The 25,257-nt window shown below is 38.7% G+C and overlaps 2 protein-coding genes and 1 pseudogene across 3 annotated transcripts in view; all 3 read left to right on the forward strand.

Annotated features, from left to right (window-relative positions):
* The first annotated feature begins 771 nt into the window (after positions 1-771).
* On the forward strand, positions 772-1,624 carry LOC106008594 (olfactory receptor 4C11-like; annotated as a pseudogene).
* A 2,262-nt stretch (positions 1,625-3,886) lies between these two features.
* The window catches only part of LOC101720456 (olfactory receptor 4S2-like), a 41,580-nt gene continuing 20,209 nt past the window's right edge, over positions 3,887-25,257 (forward strand). For both annotated transcript variants that reach the window (XM_087207880.1, XM_087207881.1), the window contains exon 1: positions 3,887-5,045. The gene's annotated coding sequence lies outside the window, so the exon portion shown is untranslated. The remainder of the gene's footprint in view (positions 5,046-25,257) is intronic.
* LOC101717668 (olfactory receptor 4C16) overlaps positions 5,044-25,257 on the forward strand; it is a 33,191-nt gene continuing 12,977 nt past the window's right edge. Inside the window, 1 exon segment of the mRNA XM_087207879.1 lies at positions 5,044-25,256. Within this exon segment, the coding sequence (XP_087064005.1) occupies positions 24,997-25,256 (260 nt within the window). The 5' untranslated portion in view covers positions 5,044-24,996.

Genomic DNA, 25,257 nt, shown 5'->3' on the forward strand with positions numbered 1-25,257 from the left:
AAGATATGGGGTTCATTGCTAAAGTCTAACATGAGTCCTGGATTGTTTCAGATATGTAAGGATTTTCCTTAATGATGCCATCTTCAATGATTTATTCAAATGTCTCATGTGTCCAGACCAAAAATGAAGGTACAGTTATGGCCAAGCTGAGCCAAAAGTTGAGGAAATAATTTCTTCTTAAAGCATAATCCAGCCAAGCTACCAAAGGGAAATAGTGAGTTGAAACTGGTATCCAAACCAAGAAATGTATTTTTTCAAAGGATGTTATAAAATTTCATACTTCTAAATTATATATGGATATTGTTTTGCAATTTAGAAGCATATACAGTATTGACACATATATAGATTTGTATACACATAAAAGTGTCCACTAGAATCTTTCATTTTCATATGAATACATAATTTCAAGACATTACATTGACTTGACTAATGCCATGTAAAACACCCATTGGTTCTTAGCTTTGGCAGAAGGCACACACCATTTTTTAGTATTTTCCCACCCACAGATCCCAACAAAAAAATCTGTGTCTCACACAGGACGACTTTGGATCAATGTTCCTGGTTAACATATGGGCAGCTTTTGAATAAATTCCCCAAGTGATTATTATATAGGGAAAATCTCTGAGATTTGCTGCCTTCTGTATGTGGATGTATTCACAACTGCAAGGTTTAATTGAGTTCAAGTCCACTGCTCTTGCCAAATCATCTCTTTACCAATTTTCTTTGCAAGTCAACTATTTCTCAGCTGTGTCCTTTCTATGTTTCCTGTGACTGAATAACAGCATGAATGAGTTCATTCTATGTGGGTTAACACAAGATGCTCTGGAAGAGAAAACAGTGTTTGTGGTCTTCTTGGTCCTCTAGATTGCAACTCTGTTGGCAAATTCCTTATTGTGATGATGATTAGATGTAGACAGATGCTGAGGGGGCCATGTCCTTCTTCCTTTTCTACTTATTTTTTGCAGATGGCTGCTTTTCAACAACCACAGCTCCTAGGTTAATGATAGATCTCCTACAGGGAGTGCATGACGCAGGTTTTGCAGCCCACTTCTTTGGGTGCATGGAGATCTTCGTGCTCATCCTCATGGCGTTCAATCGCTATGTGGCCATCTGTAGGCCTCTGCGGTACACAACCATCATGAGCCAGTGTGTCTGTGGGTGGGGTCTTGCATCCATGCTTTGGCACAGATTTTCCTGGCTTTGAGACTGCCCTTCTGTGGCCTCAATGTTGATCATTATTTCTGTGATTTGCAGCTCTTGCTGAAACTTGCCTGCACAGATATTTATGTCATCAATCTCCTGGTAGTATTAATAGTGAGGCCATATGCACCGTGAGATTCATACTCCTTGTCTTGTACACACATGTTTTACATTCCCTGAGCAACCACAGTGCAGAAGGAAGAAGGAAAGCCCTTTCTACTTGCTCCTCCCACGTCATCATGTTCGTCCTGTTCCTTGTCCCTTGTATATTCACTACACTCACCCTCCCACCACCTTCTCTATGGACAAGATGGTGGCCGTGTTTTACAGCCTTAGGACACCCTCGCTCAACCCTCTGATTTGCACACTGAGAAACGCACAAGTCAAAAGCACCATCAGAAAGTTATGGCTTCACAAACTCTGACCTGAGGCAGAGGCAGAATGAAAAAGAGCTGATGGTAATCCTCATCTTTCTGAAGTTTGCAGGCCAGACCCTGGCTTTTCATACTTGTACTCCTTTTGTACACTATTCTGGTTGAGAGTTTTCTTCTCCATGTTTCTTTCCCAACATTATTTATTTATTTATTTATTTATTTATTTTTCGGTACTGCGGATTGAACTTGGAATCTTGCACTTTTGAGGCAGGCAGCAGAACCACTGAACTAAATCCCCAGTGCCCCCAACATTTATTTATGACACTCATTTTTTTTGCAAATAATATCCAGCACTACTGAATCTGCATCATATATTTTCTGGCTCAACAGTTAATAGCTAAGACATGTATTTCTCAAGCAGCATACATAGCAGCTAGCAAAGCCCTCTTTGACTTTTTTGGTAACAGACTTACAAAATGGCTTCATATTCCTCTCATGAACATGAAGGGGGGTGGGGAGAAGGGGAGAGGGAGAGAGAATTCATTCTGTTCACATAAATACAACACTAGTTATAATGCACACATTGAGAATATTAATGTATATATTTTTTTCATGCGTGCAAATATCTTATTTTAAAACCAACACACAATACCCAAATCCCTTACTTGATTAATTGAAAAACTTTTATAAAACTGTAAGATGATAAAGACCAATACCTTATAGATGAGATATAATTATAAAAACAGCCACTACTGATATATAAAGACTTCATATCATAATCAATCAAAGGGTGATGTGAGATTCCCAACTTAGACATGCTGAACAAAGTATATCAAGGAAGGGAATTCTTTTTTTTCAATTTCAGCAAAATTTATTGAGCACCTATAATGTGCATGGACTTTTATTAGACACACTGAAATTCAGGCATAAAACAGAGATGCCTGGCCTTGGATACCCTATAATATAGTTAGTACAATACAGATTAAAAACAGTAGACAGACAAGTTACATGCTAATGCTCAGTTACCAGAGTCAACATTAAAGAGCATTAAAGACCTGTGGTTTAGGTGATCCAAAATGGCATCTAGTCCTACATTTATAACATGTATTTGGCCTTAGAATACACAGTACTTCAAACAAGGTAAGTTCGACTGCAGGTAAACATTCACAAAGATGCAAACACACTGAAACACGAGCACTGTGAAAGATTTTTGTTATTTTGGATCTGGAGCTTATGGCTAATATGCGTCTCAGGGTTCAGTTCTGCTCTTCCGGCCAGGGCATGGTCCTCAGCACCCTCACTGCCGGTCAGCACCTGACAGTTTGGTTACTCCCAGTGTCAAACCACTGATCAATGTTCTCAATGTCAACGTGCTCACAGTCTCCTGTATTCTGTAAAACTGTTGCTAAGTTAGCAGCTAAAATGGCTCCTTCATCAATGCTCATAACCCTATTTTCTCCACTGCCAGGGAAATGTTTTCTCCGTGCTTTGGTTATGGTGCTTGCCTTTATCATGATCCAAGCCCTGGACACCTCATAAATTGCACCCAACACTGTCAAGCTCTAAGGAAGGGAAATTTTGATCAGGCATCAGGCACCGTCCTCGCGTTTTGTGTTCAGTGTGTCTGTCTGTCAGGCACACCTCGGGGTTAGGTGGCACATTTCAGCTGTGGCTATTTGACCCCGTAGCCAACTATGCCGGTTGCTCCGATGCTGCTGGTATAAACCGCAAATATACCAGCTTCGCTCAGACTTTCTTCCTACGATCAGGATAAACGCTTCGGTGTTCTCGATTTGTATATTTTGCTCATCAAATGCACATAACTAATGGGTTTAGTCCCCAAGAGTCGTCTGGGGGGGGGCAGTGAAAGCTCACGTTGGGAGACCCAAAATTAGAACCCCCGCAGGCCTAGGAGCTGCAGCCCAGTGCCCCGGCGCACCCGCGCGCGCCCTCTGCTGGCGGGATTCGCACACTGCTCTGCGCCGCCGCCGCTGGCCGGGAGCGGACAGGAGGAGCCAACAGGAGACGAAGCTGTGGTGCGGGGGTCGGGGTTCAGGAGCTGGGGTGCGAACCGCAGCCGCCCCCTCCAGCCTCTGCTTCAATACACGCTTTTACATTTTAAAATGTTTTCTTTTTAAAATTTTTAATTTAAAATTTTTTGAAAGTATTTTATTTTTAGGCAAAGATTTTTAATTTTTATTTTTTTCATTTAAAATAATTTTAAGCGAAGCCTCCCCCTCGGGCTGCCCCGGTCAGCGCCGCCCCTCCACGCCCCGCACCCTGTGGCCGCTCTGGCTCCTCCTGGCCCTGGAGGAGGCCGCGTGGGCACTCGGCGTGGGGCGTCGCGGAGCGGAGCACGGTCCCCCTCGGACCCCGCTTGGCGCCGGGGCTGGGGGGTCGCCGAGAAGGGAAGCGGCAGGAGGCCGGGGCTCTGGCCTCAGCCTCAGCCCCAGCTCGGGCTCCCGTCCCTCGCCCTGGCTCCCGTTACCGGCTTCGTCTTTCCGGATCTGCGGGCCTCAGCCGCTCCCGGGTGCAGTTCTGTGCGGGCGGCGGGGACCCCGCTCCTCTCCACGCGGAGCCGCTCCAGGCGCGGGGAGCAGAGGACGAAGGCGGGGGCGCCGGGCTCCTGGTCCTTCTACCCCTCCCCCCCGCTTCCGGCCGATCCGGGCTCCGCAGACCAGGGCCACTGAGAAAGTCCTGGGGTCGGGGCGCAGAGCTGCGCTAGGACGGCTCACTGCTTCCTCCCCGCACCAGCCCTGCTGCAGCGGGGCTGTCTAGGAAGAAATGTGTGAGGCGGCGATTTCACTTCTGGCCAGGTCAGGGCAGACTCATCCGGAAGCGGAAGCGGGGTGAACCGACCTCAGGCTGACCAACCTTTCGTCTCAGGGACCTCGCAGAAAAGCCTCTGTGTCCTCGGACCATTCTGGTCCCCAGGGCGAGCGCGGGTCCGGGGCCCGAAGAGAGAAGACTGCGGAGGTCCTTTGGGAAGCAGCAGGGGACGAGGGTGCCCGAAGACAGCAGGCACCTAACTGCTTTTCAGAAGCCTCTACTTTAGGGGTCAGGTTCCAGGGTGAATTTTGGGGGGTCACCAACACTCCGCACGTGGCATAATGGCTGCAAGTTTTACACTCGGGAAATCGATAACTATCTACGAAGAAGTGAATACTGATATGGATACTTGACGGGAGTAGTAGTGACGTTCTTTTTGCTCCTTCCAAATTTAAGATGTTTATTAGACGACCAGATTTACCCAGGGAGATACCTGAGCCTGAAAAACACGCAGAAGCCTGTGAGCATTCAGCACATAGATGACGCTGACAACTAAGGGGTCAGGTGCATTTGCTGGAGAAGTTTCTATGGACGGGAGGAGAACCCAGGGATCGGCTACTATGACCGCATAGGAGAGGGAGAAAAGACCAAGTCGCAGTGCAGAACGGGGAGCCAGTAACCTGTGGAAATCAGGAAACCAAGGTAAAATGGAAACCGTGGATACAGTTTGCCAGGAATTAAGAGCGATCAAGTGTTTCTCATCCTACGGATCCGTGGGTGAGACTAGCAGTTGGGAGGAGGGATGTGGCAGTGATTTGTGGTCCTGGCAACTCTGTGAAGTGGAGTGAATGGGAGACAGACCCAACACAGGTCCCACGTGGAACAGGGAGAAGACCTTTGGAGGCCCGGGACAGGAGTAAAAGTTTTTTCAATGTATTTTCCTATGAAGGGAAGCAATTGCCAGAGCTGGCAATATTGATTATGCCCAGAATATGCTGTAAGCAGTGCAGGCTGCAAAGAGTAATCCCTTGATTGGCTTACCTTAAGAAATGAGTCTGACTGAAGCTACGTGACTCACAGAAGCATCTCCTGAGCACTGTGGTAGCGTGCAGGTTAACATGACCTCCTCGATAACGGCCACAGCCAAGACCAGAGTAACAGTCTATGAAGCTGTGGGGCTAAGATGAGGTAACATCCATAGCTGAGGTCAGAGTAATCACCCAGACTCCATTCCCACAATCAGTGGCTTCATAGCTTGAAGGACAATCACATATTTTGTTCATCTTGCTTCTAATTTGAAAATGCTTTGACTTCTCTTTAAAGCATTGCCTGCCTTGGTTTCCATGGTAATTTTACATACTGCACATCTATACATGCGCCTTTAGCCTGATTGATAGATAATAAAATTCAGTGGAAAAGATGGCCTTTTGCCAAAGGAGCATTGGCCATTCCAGTTCACACTTTCTCTTAATTCTGTCTTCAGTTTTTCTTCAACCTTGTGTCACACTCTGGGGAGATGGGGACTAGAGACTTACTGCAGGAGTCTCTGGCAAGAAATGACAAAATAGCTGCGTGAAGGAGTTAAAAGAAAGACTTTCTAAATTTTATTTAATAATTGTATTAGCTTATAAGGTACCTGAGATGCTGTGATGTGCATAACATTGTGGAAAGACTGAATCTCGATGATTAACGTGGCTACCGCTGTGGTTTGGATCTGGTTCCCCCCACTCCCTCCCTGCTCAGAGGCAGGGCCTTGTGGGTGGTGATTGGATTAGGGGCTGCTGCATTGGCTTGGTGTTGGGGGGTGGGTCACATGAGAAGAGATGGATACCTGGGGCCTCCCTCCCCAGCTCCTTCCTTCTCTCTGCTTCCTGACCAACATGGGAGGAGTAGCTTTCTTCTGCCCAGGACCTTCCATGATGGGTTCCAGCCTGCAGCTAGCTGACTATGGACTAAAAGCATGAGCCCAGCTCAACCCCTGTCCCTTTGAGTTGTGAATGTTGGACGCTGTGTCCCAGTGATGAGAAAATGACTAAGACATCTACCATGCTTATGACCTCCGTTCCCTTTTCCTCCAGCTTAATGCATCTGTCTAACCAAAACTTTTTACTCTTTGATGAAATTTCCTTCTTGTGCAATGCATCTTTTCCTAAATTCCCCAGAGTTCGGTAACTACCATGGTACTCTTGTTTCTAAGAGTTCATCGTTTTTAGATTCCACATATGAGTTAAGGTTCGGCTATAGATTTCTTTCAGTACCTGGATGGCTTCTCTCACTATAAATAAATGTAGCATTTTTCAAACCAATATAGATGTTTCTCAAATTCCTAAAATACAATTACTGTGTGATGTAACTATCTTATTTCTGAGTAAATAGCCAAAGGAATTGAAGCTCAGTATCTTGAAAAAATATTTGAATTTTCACGTTTGTCTTAGTTACTTTTCTCTCATTGCTGAGAAAAAATAGCTGACACTGAAAGTTAAAGGGGAAAGATTTATTTAGCTCACAGTTTATAGAGGTTTCAGCACATAATCAGCTGGCTCAAAGGCAGGGTGGATGGCAGACAGGCACCGCAAAGGAGAAACAGTTCATGGCACACACAAGGTAGCAAAAGCAACAAGGGACCTTAACAGTCTTTCTGCCACTTTTGTCTTATCCAGACTAGTTAATCCCAGTGCCATGGAGCCTAGCTGTGCACCATGAATCAGGTCCAGCATCACACTCTCTCAATCCAGGCATCTCTGAAAAAGCCCCATTTATGACCACATGAGGCTTTGGGGGGAAATCTAAGCACAAAGCATAACGATGTTCATTTTAGCATTATTCATAAGAGACAAGATATGGAAACAATCTAAATGTCAATGGATGGATGAATGAAGACTGTATTATAGTTATGTACTATACTATAGTTATACTATAGTATATATGCATATATACTGTACTATAGTTGTACTATAGTATATATATACTATATATAGTTGTATACTATATACTATATATAGTTATATATGATATACTATATATTGTTAATATATGATATACTATAGTTATATACTATACAGTAGATAGCCTTGAAAAAGAAAATTCTGTCATTTGAGATAAAAGGGATGAACATCTTGGACATTTTGTTAAGAGAAAGGACTATATAAGTTGGAGAAAATAATAGGATATTTTCTGGATGAAACTTTAGAAAGGAGAAAGTTGCTAATGAGAGGAAGAAATGATCAGAACGTTGCCTTCTTGCAGACAAGAGGAAATGTGACAGAGCACAGTGGAGTTTGTGATTTTAGACAGTAGCCAGGTTTATAGAAGGACCAGAATTCTAGACCTACAGAGCAATGTTCTCAGTTTAAAGAGCTCACAGGACAGTCAGGTCATGAATTTAACTGAGAGCAGTTAGTGTGGCAGTGGGGAGATACAGGGTTAAACTCCAGCAGGGTTAAACTGCAGCTAAAGATGTACACAGTCTATTAACGTTTTCCATTTACCTGAGCAAATCAGCAAAATCCCCAAAACGTGCTGAAACTTGGCAAAACTTGGTCTGGCATTTGACTTGGGCACCACCTAGTGGCTCAATCATGTAAAGGCTGCATTAATAATAAATCCTGTTAATAGGGAAATTAACAGTAGCTGTCAACAGGGTGGTCCTAATTGAATAGAAATTATAATGTGTAGTTTGTTCCAGTAACAACTTACAAAACGAAATCAGAGGATTTAAAATAGCATTGTCTTAGCTTATATTTCCACGGATGTGATAAATTTTCTCTTTAAAAAATGAATTGCTAGCTTTCTGAATAAAATGCTTTTTCCGTTCAGGTTCATCCTGTGTCTCCATTGTTTTCTGAAATATTTGAACAGTGCTGTGTTTCAGTTGAGAGTAATATAAATGGCCTACGCTTCATCCTCTCCAGTAGTTTTTCAAACACAAAATTTCTCCCTGTCATACCTATTATTGAAATTGTGATTCCCATCAGTTTTCATGGAACAGATTGTTTGAGTCATTCTCAGGGAGTTATCTTCATTCAGAGCATGTTACAGCTTTTGCTCAGGGAGAACAATTTTTCCAACTTCATCAACCAGGATAGGTATCTACATGGATGGAGATTGCCTAATTACTATAGTATGGAACTATTCCTCATAGTCTACTGTTCTTTCTTTAAGATAATACCATTTTGGGCCAGGAATTTAGCTCAGTGGTGCACTGCCTGCCTCACAAGCACAAGGTCCTGAGTTTGATCCCCAGTACCAAAAAAAAAAAAGAAATACCATTTTGACAATTTAATGCTATTTCTAATATTTCATAAGGTTTTTAAAAAGATAAGTATCACTCAATCTCACTTAAATGTAAAATCCAAAAAGTTGAACTCAGAAGCAGACAGTAGATGGTTTGGGGGAGTGCCTGGGGGGTCAGGAGTGGTTTGTGAAGTTGGAGATGTTGGCCAAAGGATCAAAACTTTCAAGAAGACAGGAGAAAAGCATTCTGGTCACTTATTTCTCAGTGTGGTAGTTTAGTTAATAGAGCGGATACAGCAATACCTCAGTGAACAGATGCATTCAGCAAAATTTTGCTTCTGTTCATGAACTCCACATCGGATGATGAACACAACCAGAATTGTGGTACCACTGTATTAACAAATTGGTCAAAAGCTGAATTTTAAATGGTCTTACTACCGAGAAAGAATAAGTGGGAAAGGTATAAATACATTAATTAGCTTGCTTTAATCATTCCACAATTTATACTTCACATTGTACCTCACAAATATACAAAACATTGCTTTATCAGTTTAAAAGAAAAAATATTTTAAAACTACAATAAGCACAATAATTTCCCCTGGCTTGGGAGTGTATTAAAAGTAATAACATATTTAATTTGGGTATTTAATATTTGGGATATGAAAAATACTAATATGGAAATTATTTCATGACAAAATTTACAATTTACAATAAGCCAAAATGAATCAATATTGACATTTGCTCACATAAAATTTGTAATATTTGTATGCACATATTCATTCAGTTCTGTCCTTCATTCCATTTGGTAGTACGATTTGCTGTTTTGGAACTATTTTTTTTCTCAATGAAGGACTCATTGAAACATTTCGCGTAGTGCTTCTGGTGCACATGCTTTCCTTGAGTTTTGTATACCAGCATCACTTGCCTTTGTCTTTGAAAATGACATATGTTTCCTGAGAACTGATTGTAGGCTGCTGATTTGTTTGACTTTGTTTCTGTGAAGCTGCTGGCCCTCTCTCTCCTGGGTCGCACTGTTTCTTGTGAGGACCCCTCTGCGATTCTTCCCACGCCAGTGTACTAGTCCGTGTTTGCAAGAGGACAGATTGAACGCAGGCCGCAGATTTACAAGGGCAGCTTATAGTGTTTGCCCACAGAGTTAAATGCAGAAGAGTGCAAGGGATCTATCTGAGTGCTACAGATCCGAGGAATCCTCCAGGGGCCCGGATCCCATGGCAGTGTCCCAGGCAAGTCTGCACAGAGGCCGAGGAACCTGCACGGAAGACGGGAGGACCTGGAAGGGAAAGTCCATGGGCTGGCGCTGGCAGGCTGAAAGGCCCATGCTGGACGCCAAAAAATCTGCGCCAAGAACCAGGAGAGGACGCCCAAGGCAGAGGCGAAGACCAGAGCTCCCAGTTGAAGTGCCCGGGCCAGAAGATGGCCCTCCAGGGGAAGGCAAGGACCGGAGCTCCTCCCAGGGGAACAGAGCCTCTCCACAGGAAATCGGCATTCAACTCTGCCTCCTGTTCTCCTTTGGTTCCATTCCGCAGGACCCACTAACTCAGTTCAGTTGGGTGTCCCACGCGTGTGCTGACCATCAGTTAACTAACTACCACAGGCAGTGAGCCGGATTGTCAACCGGCTTCCTGTAGAACTGCGTAGGAGTTCAGTAAAGCTCACTTCCGGGGCTGTCTGTGTGTGTCACTGAAGTGGCCCCATCTTCTCCGGTGCTCTTACCCTTCTCTGCTCCCCACCCACCATGAAATAAGCAGCTGTGTTCCACCGATGTTTGTTCCAAGATGCTTCTCCTTTAGAGCAAGGCAAACATGGACTGAGTTTTAGAAAACCGAGAGCCAGACAAACCTCTCCTGCTGTGAGCTGTGGGTGTCACGAACTGGTCCTGCTAACTAATAGAGAAAGTTGTCGGTGCCAAAGAAGTGTCCTTGCTGTAATTATATCTGCCATGTTGTTTCGAAGCCTTTGGAACAGTTCTGAGGCAGGAATTTGGGAAGATTAGGAGATAAGTGCTAGAGAAGCCCCAGAATGCTAGAGAAGCAGAGTCTTAGTGGGATTTTCTTTTTTCAAAATTTTATGAACAATTAAACAAAATCTCTTAACAAAGTAGTTACTTAGGGTAAAAGACAAGAACCAAGGAGATTCTTATTAAGAAGAAAAAACATAATACAAAACTTTCTTTTTCAATGAATGAAGATAAGCTAGTAATATAAATGAATATCACATACATATTAAAATGTTTTTGAAACAATGAAATTTGGAAAAGTATATGAACTTCCTACTTTCTACTTTTCTGTGTTCTAATTTGCTCTTTGTGTATATGTATATATATATATATATATTCTCTCTATATATAATTTCTCATATAAGAGAAATGATACTTGAGCTCATGTGTCTGACTGATTTCACTTAACATTATGTCTTCAAATTGCACCCATTTACCTATGAATGCCACAAGTTTATTTTTCTTTATAGCAGTATAGTACTCAATTGTGCATAAATACTACATTTTCCTCATCTAGTCATCTGTTGGTAGACATATATGCCGGTTCCAAGATCTAATGGATATTTCTGATTGTCAGAATGCCAGAATGCTGATAAAATGCACATAGTAAATTCATTGCTCTGGAGATTTCAGACACACACACACACACACACACACACACACACACACGGAGAGAGGCTCTTGGGAATTGAACTAGAGGCAATGCATCTTACATTTTGGCAAAGAGGTTGTCTATATTTTGCTCATGTCCTGAAACTTTTCTTGTCTTAGACATTTTCCTATCACTGAGACACAGGACCTTACAACCATGACTTAAAGGAGTGGTATAATTTGGGTCACAGTTTCAGTCCATGGTGGGCTGGCTCTAAGACAGAAAAACCTTGGCAGAGGGAGATGGTCAAGGAAAAGGTGCTCAGCCTTGTCAGGCAGCAAGCAGAGTCTGAAGAGAAGAGCTGGAGATGAGAATAAACCCTTCAAGATCCTGCACACATGGACCCACTTCCAATCAGGCCTCACCACCTAAGGGCGTGTTTATGAATTGAATTCATCCCTGGGTGAATCAACAGATGACTATAGTGCCCTTGGCATCCAATCAACTTCCACAGATACGAGATTTTGACAGGTTTTTTGGATGTAAACTGTAACATTCCATCCCTTGCCCCCAAATACTAATGTCTATGTCATTATGAAAAGTGAACTGAGTTTTTCTCTAGAAGTTACCTAAGTCTTTAAAGTTACAACATTGCTGAAAAGTCCAAGGTCAAAGTCTCCTCTGAGACTCAAGTCAAACTTAGAGCCCTAATCTCTTGTAAAAATCAAAATAAAAGTTAAATACTCCCAACCTACTATGGCACAGGGTGAACATTCCCATTTCAAAAGAGAGAGAGGGTATAGGAAGGAGTGAGATGAAAGCAAAACCTCAGGGGAAACATTAAATCCTGTATCATGTCTAGTATCCTAGGGAAGTTGTGGCGAGTCCTGAACTACAAAGAGCTTGGGTAGATCTACTCCACAGGGTTACCAGTTATAGCCTTCATGGCCTCTTTTCCGTGGCTTCACTCAGTTTTTGCAAATTTCCTCAGCAGTTATCCACACATTCCTGGCATCTCCAAATTCCTAGATTCTTCATTGTGTTTTCAGTTTCAGTCTCACACCTTCAAAGATTCCCCTCTTAAGGGCACACTCCTTCACAGGCCTTTTTCTGACATTTATGTGAATGCTTCCATGATCCCTTAAGCCTTACATTCTGCATGTCTGAGAAGTCAGCAGTAGATAGAGGACAGCGAGGTCTATGACAAGGTCAAGCAGTACCCAGACTGCCTTAAGTCATGATTGCAGAGGCCTCTGAAGTGCTGAAATGGCTGTGCACTGTGAAATGAAACTAGGTGGGCCCTCTCCAGAAGGGAGGATGGGGCATTTTCTCTCAAATAAAAGTTTATAGCTTTAGACCCTTGAACCTACAAAGGCTTGGGTCATGCTGAATTCTGAGATGCTTTCAAACCATCTCTCCTACTTCTTATTCAAAGTACTTGGCTTTTAAAAAATGTTAATCTTTTCAGCAACCTTTCCTCCAACCTTTGCTCACATTTGCTCCAACTTCACAGGCACTTTTTTTCATGGCAAATGTGTTTAAAAACTGCCAGCACTACCTTTGAACAGCCAGAATATTGGGCTGCTTTTCCTTGATTAGTTATTCCACTGTCCTTATTTTAAATCTCCTGCAAAATAGCAGAGCATGTCATGGGCAAAATACAGGCAAATTATTCTGCCATGACACACATGATTTCTAATCCACTGGCCAATGGACTTCTTGTTCCCAAGTAAAACCTCCTGAGTCTGACTTTTACCATCTGTATTTCTATCAGCATTCTGGTGTACTGAGGTCCAGCCAGAATCTCCAATCAAGTGCAGCATAGAGCATTCTAGGGCTCCTGTAGGTGGGAAGTCATTCCAAAACCTGTAGGAACCCCTTCCCAGTGCTTCTGTTCATTAAAAAGACTGTGCTGTGATAGGTATAGAAAGATTTTACCTCAACTAGATAGAAGTTTTTCATGTCAGTCTTACTCCCAAAATTAGATTAACTGGGGAATAGCTGAAATCTTTCCCTTAAAATTGGGAACAAGACAAGCATGATACCCTAACCCCTCCTATTTAATATAATACTGCAAATTCTAGCCAGAACAATCAGGAAAGAAAAAGAAATAAAAGGAATATGTGTATAAAAGGAACAAGTCAAAACATCATTATTTGGAGATGACATGATCCTCTACATATAAGAACCAAAAATTTCCTAGAATTAATATCCAAGTTCAGTACTATAGCAGAATACAAAACCAACACCAACAATGAACTCACTGTGAAATAAATTAGAGAAGCAATATCATTCACAATAGCACTAAGAAAAATTAAATACTTTCAATTCAACCTATCCAAGGCAGTGAAAGACCTCTAAACAAAATCTATAGTAATCTGGAAAAGGAAATTGAAATGGACATGGGACTATGAAAATTTACCCTTCCCATTAATTCATAGGTAGAATGAATATAGTCAAAATGGTCATACTTCCAAACTGATACAAAAACTTAACACTATCTCAATCAAAATACCAATAACATTCCTCACAAAAATAGATAAAACAACCCTAAAATATGTATGGAACCAGAAGGAACCCAGAATAGCAAAAGCAATCCTGGGCAACAAGAGCAAAGCAGGAGGGATCACAATATCTGACACAAGTTATATCACAAAGCTACAGTGATAAAAGCAGTATGGCCCTGGCACAAAAAGAGATATGTATATCCATAGAACAGAATAGGGGATGCAAAAACAGCTCCTAGAACATTCTTCTAACTGATCTTTGATACTGGAGGAACAATAGGCTAGTTAATGTTGCTGGGAAAACTCACAATTCACCTGCAGAAGATTGAGTCTAGACCCATGTCTCTTACCCTGTACTAACCTTAAATCAAAATGAATCAAAGAACTAAATACACAAACAGAAACACTTTACTTACTGGAAGATAAAATAGGTAGAACTCTTGAAGACCCAGGTGTATTCAAGAACTTTTTGAACACAACCCTAGTTGCATAAGAAATAATACTAAAAATCAGCAAATGAGATGATAGCAAAGTAAACAGCTTCTGAAGAGAAAGGAAACAACCAACAACATGAAGAGACAACCTACAGAAAGGGAAAAAAAATTGCCACTATTCCTCAGACAGAAGATTAATATATAGAATATGTAAAGGACTCAAAAAAATTAGGTCCCCCAAAATGAAAGAAACAAATAGAGAATATTCTGTTCCAGTTGCATCTAAAATGTTCACCAATATTTAAAACAAATAACCATATATTGACATTGAATGTGATTACTATGACTAATTTATAATTGTGCAGTTATGTAGATTGGACATGACAATGAACTATGCACTCATATTGATGACATAAAAAATAAGAAGATATAAGAAATAACACCGGTGGGTGGAAGCATTTAGCTCTTTCATCCTTCAAAAGGTGAAGTTTAAAGTGGTCAAATGATATTGGCTGAAGATCAAGACCAAAGTTGAACTTCAGAACATCCTTATTAAAAATAAAAGCTGCTACAAGAAACTCAAATTTGAGAAAAAATTGTCTGCATGTAATGTGTAGACAAAGAAATTCTCAGGTGGTGATGTGTGAATAAACAGTGGAAAATCCCTAGGAACCCTCAAGACTCAGAGAGATGGGAGCAGAGCCCACACTGTGATCGAGAGGAAGGAGAAAGAATCATCTTAGGGAGATGGTCTTGCAATGGCATATTTGGCATAAAGAAAGGGCACAGGTCCTAGTGACATTTCTGGAGGGGACAGGACACTGGAGACAGGAACACCATGTAAAGTTTCTGATGTGATTGCATCAGAGAATATTTTACTATGTTGAAGGAACTGGAGCCATTTTCATAGCTCACTATCAGGACTCAGCTCTGAAGCTTCTTGCCAAGAACATGTTGATTTCTGAAAGTTGTCACAAGGGAGCTGATAAACCAGCAGTGCCTATTAGTGTGGAAACCATGTTGGCAGCAAATTTTCTGAATAATTAAAGCATTGGCTCGGTCTAGGATACCAAGAGACCATGTTGGAAGAAGACATTAGTTTGGCACACATCCCCGGGACTGCACTTTTCATTTCCTCACTTCATGAACCAAAGGCAGAGGTTAGAGCACTAAGTGAAGCCAGTATAAAGAATACATCACTTTCATCAGTATCGTCCATGATCCCAAGAAACACTGGACACATTAAACCTGTACATAATTTTTCATAAGTCATAACGGGGTTTTAAATTAAGAAATAAGATGTAAGTTGTGATGCAGATTAATTACACTTTTTACCATTCCCAAGTGGCCCTCCATAATGAGCAAAGATCCTCATTATGCCAACCCTTAGGTTTCCAAACACGGGTTCACCACCCCTAAGGATGCAATTCCTACCAATCACCTGGGTGGTGAGACAGAAACCTCACAGATGCCACTGGGGGCAGTAGAAGCCTGGAATTCATGGTGAGCCCTTTGTCCGAGCTCAGAAGAGTGTCCAGAGAAGAAGGAATCCCGTCTGTCCGTCTCATATTTCACGGCAGCTGAGAGATTTCAAAGGTCTTCTCTGTGTTTTATACCCCAGGGGTATTTAATTAGTTACACTGACAAGTTGCAGAAATCCTGCTCCAGGAACAAGGCCTAGATAGCTGGCGACGATAAGTCTACCTCAAAATGTTGCATCTCAGTGCATTCTAGTTATTCTGAAAACTGCAAGCAAGAATGGGAAGGCCAAGCCTGCCCAGCAAGGAGCATTTTGTAACTGTATCTTTGATTAGCAGCCTTTGGAACTCATATTGCAAGAAATTTCTTATAGGATGAAGTAACTGCAGACAGAAGCTACCATTCTAAGTAGTCTGGTAGACTTAGGGCTCATGGTTCTGGAAGTTCTATTTACTGAGCAGAGTAAAGATGATACATTTCATTTTCCAAATAGAAAATCTTTTTGTACTTGGCAAGACTTTTGAGTCCATGCTATACTTTAGGAAAAATTCTCATTTTCACAAAATATTCTAAGATTCTTTATTATCATGCATCTATCTGCTAACTTTGGGAACATAGTTAAATGGATGGAAACATTCTTTACAAATTTTTTTCAAACTAATAGAAGCATAATTATATGTGAAATTTAACTTTTAGGTCACATATTTTAATAATACTTAATATATAATAAAAACATTTTTATACCTCAAAGAAATTCTCATTCTGTCACAGGATATTGGTCTATTGTACTGTAGTGTTAAAGGAGTCTTATTTCAAATATGATTCAGAAAAAATGACTAAGATTGACATTGAAAATATAAGCCTAGGTTGTTTTGTGGATTATGCATTTGTCTGTTCCTAATTAAAACAAATAAAAAATAGAATATTCACAAAATTAATCCTTTTCTCACAGTGTAGAAGATATTAAGTCAGTCCAGAAATGTACCAGGCCTCTCCATTTTTGACTCATAGATTGTCCTGAACCTCTTGTGAAAATATATATTATTTTATGTAGTCAAATATTTGAGTATCTTGCAAAACTGTTAGTTGGACTGGAAAATAAGTTCAGAAATTTCCACAATACAATGTTCATTGGAGTCAAATATTTATTGAGAAGATTAGGAATAGCACATTTTAAGATAATCACGTAATGAAATATAGTATAGGAATTATAGCAGTGAAAATAAATCTAAAACTATGTTCAACAACCTACAAAATTTAATAGCTTAATTTTGAATAAAAAATAAAAGTAACCCTTAAGGTTTCTATGTAATACACTAAATTATTTAAAATTCAAAACCTGGTAAAACTAAAAGTAGACATAAATGGAAAAGATATTTTTCTTTTCAGAAGCAAGATATTTGTATACATTTCTAAAGTCAGAATAGTGTTTACTTTTGCAGGTGTGAGGATAGGGAAAGTATTAAAATGAATTTAATTATTGGTAATACTTTATTCTTGATATGAGTAGTGCATTTACATTTTTGTATTGTTTAATTTTAGAAAACAATAATATAAAGTAAAATTTAAAATGATGATAAAATGGTTTGGAAATATATGACTTGCATATATATAATTTCATTGTAAGAAGAAATCTTTATGTGCTGCTGAAAAGAATGTGTATACTCTTGTTATGGGACACAATAAAAGCAGCTTTAAGAGGTAATTTTATAGATGTGAATGCTCTTATCAATAAAATGGAGCAAGCCCACATAAATAAACTAAATGTGCACCTCAAGGCCCTAGGAAAGCATGAACAGTCTAAATTCAGAGCTAATACAAGGAAGGAAATTATAAAGATCAAATCCAAAATAAATGAAATGGAGATTTAAAAACCAATACAAATAATATTGAATTGAAGAGGTGGATCTCTGAAAGAATAAACAAAATAGAGAACCCTTAGCCAATCTAACAAGAGAAAGGAAAGAAAAGAGACAAATCAATATAACAATAAGTGAAAAGACTGAAATCATAAAGGACACTGTGAGATTCCACAAGATTATTAGCAACTACTTTGCAAACCTGTACACCAATAAATAGGAAAACTCAAAAGAAAGACATGAATTACCAAAACTGAACCAACAAGACTTAAATGTCCTGAATAATTAAATAACAGGGAATAAAACTGAAGTAGTAATAAAAAACCTAATAACTAAGAAAAATGTAGGACCTGCTGGATTCATTGCCACATTCTACAACAACTTCAAGAAGGTCTGACATGACTATTCAAAATATTTAATGAAATTGAAAGGGAAGGAGTACTCCAAAAGTCATTCTTACCCCACCTACAAAACTAGACAAGGATCTAATCAAAATAGAGAACTACAGACCAATGTCTCCATTGGACAGAGAGGCAAAATTCTTCAACAAATTATTGGCAAATAATACAACAAATCATCAGGAAAATTTGTGACCATGGCCAAGTAGGCTTCATCCCAAGGATGCAAGGATGGTTCAACATACACTAATTAATAAATATGACCCATCACATAAACAGAAGCAAAAAAATTACAATCTTCTCAGTAGACACAGAAAAAGCATTTGACAAAATCCAACATCCATTTACAATAAAAATCCTGAAGAAAGTTGGTATAGAAGGACCTTATCAAAGTCTGATAAAAGCCACTTATGAGAAATTGAGTGCCAACATCATAGTAAATGGGGAAAAACTGAAAGTTTTCCTCTAAAATCAGGAATGAGACAGGGATGTTGATCATCACCACTTTTGTTCAACATAGTCCTGGAAACATTAGCCAGAGTAATCAAGCAAAAGAAAGAAATAAAAGGGGTAAATATATGAAAAGATGAAGTCAAAGTCTCATTATTTGCAAAGGAAGTGATTCTGCACCTACAAGAACCCAAAAATTCCACCAAAAGACTCCTAGAAATAATAACAAAATTCAGGATGCAAAATCAACACACAAAAATCATTCACTTTCCTGTACACTAATAATGAACTCACTGAGAAAGAAATTAGAATAACAATACCACTCATAAAAAAATTAAATACTTGGGAATTAACTTAAGAAAGACCTCTACAATGAAAGTTACATCACTCTAAAAAAGGAGATCAAAGAGGACATCAGAAAATGGAAAGATGACCAATCTTCCTCCATAGGCAGAACCAATAGAGTCAAATGACTATATTTCCAGTACTAATATACAGATTTAATGCAATTGCAATAAAAAAACCAGCAACATCCTCACAAAACTAGAGAAAACAATCCTAAAATTCATATGAAACCCAAATGAGACTCAGAATTGCAAAAGCAATCCTGGATAACAAATATAAGGCAGGAGGCATCACAAATCTGAGATTTGAAGTTATTTTACAAGCTACAGTAATAAAAGCAGCATGAAACAGAATTAAGGCAGCAGAAATTATCCCAGGGAATTCAGTTATTTGATCTTTACAAAGGGGTCACAAACATACACTAAGGGAAGATGGCCTTTATAATAAATGGTGCAGGAAAAACTGGAATCCACAATAATAAGATTGAATCACGACTCATATATCTCACCTTGTACTAAACTAAAATCAAAACAGATCCAGATATAAGTCTTAAAACAGAAACAATCTGCCAGAATGTAAAATAGGTAAAATTTTTGAAGCTATAGGCATAGGCAAGGACTTTCTGAACACAACCCACAATCCCACAATAGTACTAGAATGAAACTGAGAATCAACAAATGAGATCACATCAAATTAAAAAGCTTCTGCATAGAAAAAGAAACAACTACCAGAGTGAAGAGACAATCTATAGAATGGGAAAATATTTTTTACATGCTATCCTCTAACAGAGCCCTACCGTGTGTGTGTGTGTGTGTGTGTGTGTGTGTGTGTGTGTGTATAGAGAGAGAATTCAAAAAATGATACCTCCTCAAAATAAAAGACCCAATAAAAATTGGCACCCAAAATGAATAATCACTTCTTAGAAGTACAAATCGCCAATAAATACATGAAAAAAATGTTCAGCATCACTGGTATTGGATAAATGCCAATTAAAACAACACTGAGATTCCTTCTTGCTCTGGAATGAATGGTTATCATCAAGAAATCAAATGATCACAAATGCTGCTGAGGCTGAGAGGAAAATGGAACCTTTATACATTGTTGGTGGGAATATCAACCACTATAGAAAACAGTATGGAGATTAATTAAAAAAAAACTAGAAATAGAACTTCCATTTGACCCATCTATTTACCTTCTAGGTATCTTCCTAAAATAATTAAAGACATGAAATTCCAGTGATGCATGCCTACCCATATTTATAGCAGCACAGTTTATAAGAGTTAAATCTTGGAAACGTTCTATATGCTCATCAACAGATTTATAGATAAAGAAAATGTATTTACACACAATAGAGTACTCCTCTGCCATAAAGAAAGATAAACTTGAGACATTTATAGGTATATAGATGCCCCTTGGGACCATAGTATTAAGTGAAATAAACAGATGCATGAGCTTATATATCTCATAACTTCTCTTATGAGAAATCCAAAATATAAATAAAGACCTAATAAAAGATAGCTAAGAGGAATTAGGGAGATCTGTTTCAAATGAGAAGGGGAACAAGAGATAGTAGGAATGGGAGGGAGGAGAGGGAAAGGATATGAGAGAAAAATAATTGCAAAAAATATGGGAATGGAACTTTTGCAAATGGGAAGGGGACCAAGAGTTGGAAGTAGCAGGGAGGGATGGGAGTAGTAGGGGATATAAAAGGAATACAGTTGTTTTATGTACATATACCAACTTCCCTTGGTAAATGTAATCATTAAATACTGCAAACATGTGCTAACAAAGTATTTATTGTAAGGACTGGTTCCTTCTGCTTATCTGAAGACTCCATTTCCTTCTATGTTGACTTTCTCCACTAGGGTAAGATTATAAGCAGGAGTCCTAGGCCAGTACTTTTAGAAACTGTACTAAGGAAAACAAGAAAGATTTCTCTCAGAAGTTCAAACAATAATTTTAACTTTGGACTTACTTGCCAATATACTCTTGACTCAATAATTAAACCCCATGGCTTATGTTTTCTGATCAACCTGGCAAGAATAATATTTTTATACTTGGAAAATTATACTACCCAAATCTTATAGCCAAAAATGCCAAGACTACGTGGAGAAAAATTTTTCAGTTATGCAGAGAAGAAAAATGGACTCATGTTAGATATAAGCAGAGCCCACTAATACACGTTATGCAATCTGAAGGCAGCATCCTTATGATGTAGTCCTCAGCACAGATATCAGCATTAAGCTTACTAAATGCATGACCCAGGAACTCTGCTCCATTTTACATGTTTCAATTTCCCTCATATGATATGTTATTTTAACACCTACTTTATGGAATAGTTATGTGGGTTAAAAGAAAATTTATATAAAGTGATAAATATGGAGCCCTTGTTTCTGTCTGGTTCCTGCATATGAGGAGGGTTGAGTTGACTTCTACTGGGCTAAGGAGACAAACCAAAAGTTAAACTTATTACAACATCCAGGATGTTTCTGGTTAGCAGGGGAAGGGAATCTTTGGGGAATAGTACTGCCTAGGATGCTAATGTGTTAGATCATATGTGTTACAGTATTCCCTCTGGAAGGCAGGAAGAACACTTTTTTCAGTATCCTATGGGAAAAATTTTTATCAAAAGGGCAAAGATAGGTGAAGCTAGAGTAGAAAGTCCTCTCACAGGTAAGTCTCTCCATCTTAGTGAGCTCAGAGATGCATCTTATTGAAAAATTCTGCATGATTTTAACAGATTTCTATATATGTTTTGAATATACTGCTCCCACATCCTCTGACAAAGAGCAGAAAAAAACGAAGAGCACAGTGTTTTAAAGATTGCTTTTATTACAAGAAATAGATAGAATGAAACATAGTCTTCAGAACAAAGCAATTTTTTGAATTCAACAAATACTTTTTGGGCACCATGGGTGATAAAAGCAATCATTATTGCGTGAGAAGAGAAAGAAACCTTCCATGTGTTAAGGATGATCTCAATTTCCTGAGGTGGTAGAATATGGAAATGTTCCTAGAGGCATTTCATGGATGGTGATGTGGAAAGGTAATTCTCATGAAGATCAGTAGATACCAGAAACTTAGAAGAGACTATGCCTGATCAAAAATGAGAGACAAGGTTAATAGAGAATAGTGACCTTGACAAAGCTTCTGGATAATGTTACATTTTTCCATCTCCAAGTGACATTTTGAGTAGAATAATGTAGATTGCAGTATAGAGTTATTAGTCTTTGCATGTTTCCAAAGGAATATCGTTAAATATGTGACTTGCACTTGACCTGCACCTGAGATTTAGTTGGAGAAGTCAAATAACTACCTTTCACATCAGGTTCAGACCAAAAATGACAATGAGGAGAATAAATCTACATGATGCAGGTGAAAGCATGGGTAGGGCTGTTGCTGAAAATATTTTTAATAAAAAAATCTTCACTTCTGCCAAGTATCTGACCCATTTATAAATTTTGTTCAAATATTATCTTTTTGATCTTTAGTTCTCTAAAATGTTCCTCTTTTCTAGGAAGATTCAAAAAGGTTAATTAAATATGAATTTCATGATATCTTGGGCAACCAGACATAGCAAGCATAGACAGTGGACATTGAATTTTATGACAATTATGTTCTCGTTCTAGACTGTTTTCCAGTGTTTCACCAGTTCTTGAGACCTGAAAGATATAGCTACACACAGTGAAGAGCTCAACAAGGGTTGATTATCTCTCCCTTTAATCTTTTCCGAAAGGTGAAATCTGAAATACAACATAGAAGCAGAGAAGGAGCCACCTGATACTCATCTATTTCCAACTTTTCTGGGTTTCTTTTCTTGCAGCTCCTCTCTATTGTCTGCAGCACCAACACAGTGTTCAATATTGCTTCTACCACTGTAGGCATCATACAGGGGGCTCCTTGTGTTTGAGAAACTTAAGTACAGTAGTTACCAGGACATGTGCTATATCATTGGTGTTGCCTTTGTCTCTGGACCATTATAATCCATTTTTTGTGTTTGATTCCTTTGAGAACATGATGAAAGTTGTAATTACTTCTCTAGGGAAAAAAATTAAGATAGAGTCATACACACAGACACCCACAAAACTGTGTGATATGGCAGGAGGATATGGAAAATGTGAAGGTTCTCTTCGCAAGCCTTAAGGGCCAGGGATTCACGGATGTTTTAATAAATGCTTGCTATAAATGTGTTCTAGGTGTAATCTTGTGTCTTTCTTGGTGTGTGGTGCTATACAGAATACATCTTCAATCCGGATCCCAATGCTGATTCAAGTTATTTTAAATCAATCTCTGCTCAATTTTGTTTTGTTTTGGGCTGTTCTCTCTGGTGGCTTTACAAATTATGAGCATACTTGTTGCTCTCCTATACCTGATAGATGATAATCATGTGAGTGTGTTTTAGAACTAGAAAAGTATTAAAATAATCAGATAAATAGTATCACATCTTAAGATGTAACAAAGAATATTTTATTAATAAGCACTAAATCACTATGTTGAACAAGTCCTTGTATTTGGATCTGTAGAGAATAAAATGAAACAATATACAGATTTCTATGGTTCTAATTCCAGGAAGGAAGTTAAAAATGTGCACCCTGAATTGTACTTAGGCAATAGTATGTAAAATTATAGTTGTAAGAAAAACTATAAAGGAAGTCTTCTGAGAGCCACAGAACAAATTTTATTTGTCAAAAGAAAATCATGTGTAGCAACCTGGAGGTTACTTGCCTATTAGATTGTTAAATTTTCATGCAATTGAAGAGGCTAGAAATGGAAAACCATTCTGGAAAGGAAAAGTATCATTGATGAAACATCTTCATGAAAGATTTGATAAAAAGCCAGAATTATTAACAAGTTAATGAAATGCATACCTATGACTCTTAATTTACATTAAAAGATATATATGAGGGCTGGGGATTTAGCTCAGTGGTTCCGGCGCCTGCCTCCCAAGCGCAAGGTCCCGAGTTCGATCCCCAGTACCAAAAAAAAAAAAGAAAAGATATATATGAGGGAAATAACCTTGTTCTAAATATGGACATTCACATTCTAACAGTACTGATAACAAAAAAGTTATGCAGTGAAATAAATGGCCAAAACACTGGACTATTAAAGGGGAAATATTATTATATGAACTTGCCTCCAAAGATTAATGTATTTTCAAGCAAAATTATTTTAGAATAAATGACTGAAATGGGAAAGTTAATTTTACTTTTTTTGGGTATTATGTTTATTCTCAGATTATGGGAAGAGAATTAAAACAAGTGTCAATAAATATTTTCTAGACAGTAAAAAGTTTTAGATTAATAATTATTTTACTATAATGATGAAGGTATCAAGACTCAGTTTCCATATGGTTTAATAATTTTGCCAAAGATCACATGTTTTGGGGAGAACTTATTATGCTTTTTTTCTTGGCACCCCAAAAGAGACTAACTGTATTACACATTTTCTGATAAAAGTTATTAATTGGGAGTATGTTGAAGAGCAAGGAATGTTTTTAAAAATAAGAAGAAAATAGAAATGAGGTATATGATGTGTTACTATCACAGAACATTTATTTCTTCCCACTTGGATATATATATGTTCCACACAAAACATTATAAGTGTGTTTCATGGTAGCAGCAGATTATTTATAGGACATAGGAATTTCTTGATTTTTTTTTCAGTGTGCAATATCTGAGAGAGTATAACATATATATTTACAAATAGACAATTATGTGCAACACATAATATAGATAATACATTTTATGGGGTTAGGGGTGTGAAACTTTATAGCCTAAACCTTCAATGATAGTCAAAATATCCTTTTTTATACTTTTGTTATTTTATTTTTTTGTTTAGCAAAACATTTATTGGTGGAGCTGGGGATTTAGCTCAGTCATGCTGCTGTCTGGCTTGAAAGCACAAGGTCCTGAGTTTGATCTCTGGTACCAAAAAAGCAAAAAACAAAAAACATTTATTGGTACATTTTAGATACACATAAATGTGGCATGAAACAAAATGCAAAACTGATCCTTCAAACTTTATTGAAAATAAAAAGAATGATGGGAACCATATGTCTAAATTTTACATCCAATGAAATGTTGAAATTAATCAGAGTCATGTCAGAGCTAACAAGGGTTTGTGTTTGAAGAATGCTGTGGGAAAAAATGTTTACAAGTTTATTTTAGTCTGATAATGATCCTATGTAATAGTCATTGATACAACTAGAATGTCTCCAGTAATAAATACTTATTTTTGGTTGAAAAATTCTATAACATCATGTGGTATGTGGTAAATTAGTTCCTTTGTTTTTGCAGACAAATCACTTCACAACTGCCCCTTTTTGTAATTCTTGAAACCATGAAGCTGAATACTAATGTGACTGAGTTCATTCTGCTTGGGTCGATGCAGGATCCCATTAGAAAAAAGATAGTGTTTATAACATTCTTATTTTTCTACTTGGCAACGTTGCTGGGTAACTTGATGAGTATTGTTACCATCAAGACCAGTTGGGCACTTGGGATCCCAATGTACTTCTTCCTTTTCTACTTATCCTTGTCTGACACCTGCCTCTCTACTTCTGTAGCCTCTAGAATTATCGTGGATACGCTTTTGAAGAAA

This window comes from Heterocephalus glaber, unplaced genomic scaffold, assembly GCF_053883595.1.
Source record: "Heterocephalus glaber isolate CG9 unplaced genomic scaffold, H.glaber_assembly_v1.0 deba00000896, whole genome shotgun sequence".
NCBI lineage: Eukaryota > Metazoa > Chordata > Mammalia > Rodentia > Bathyergidae > Heterocephalus > Heterocephalus glaber.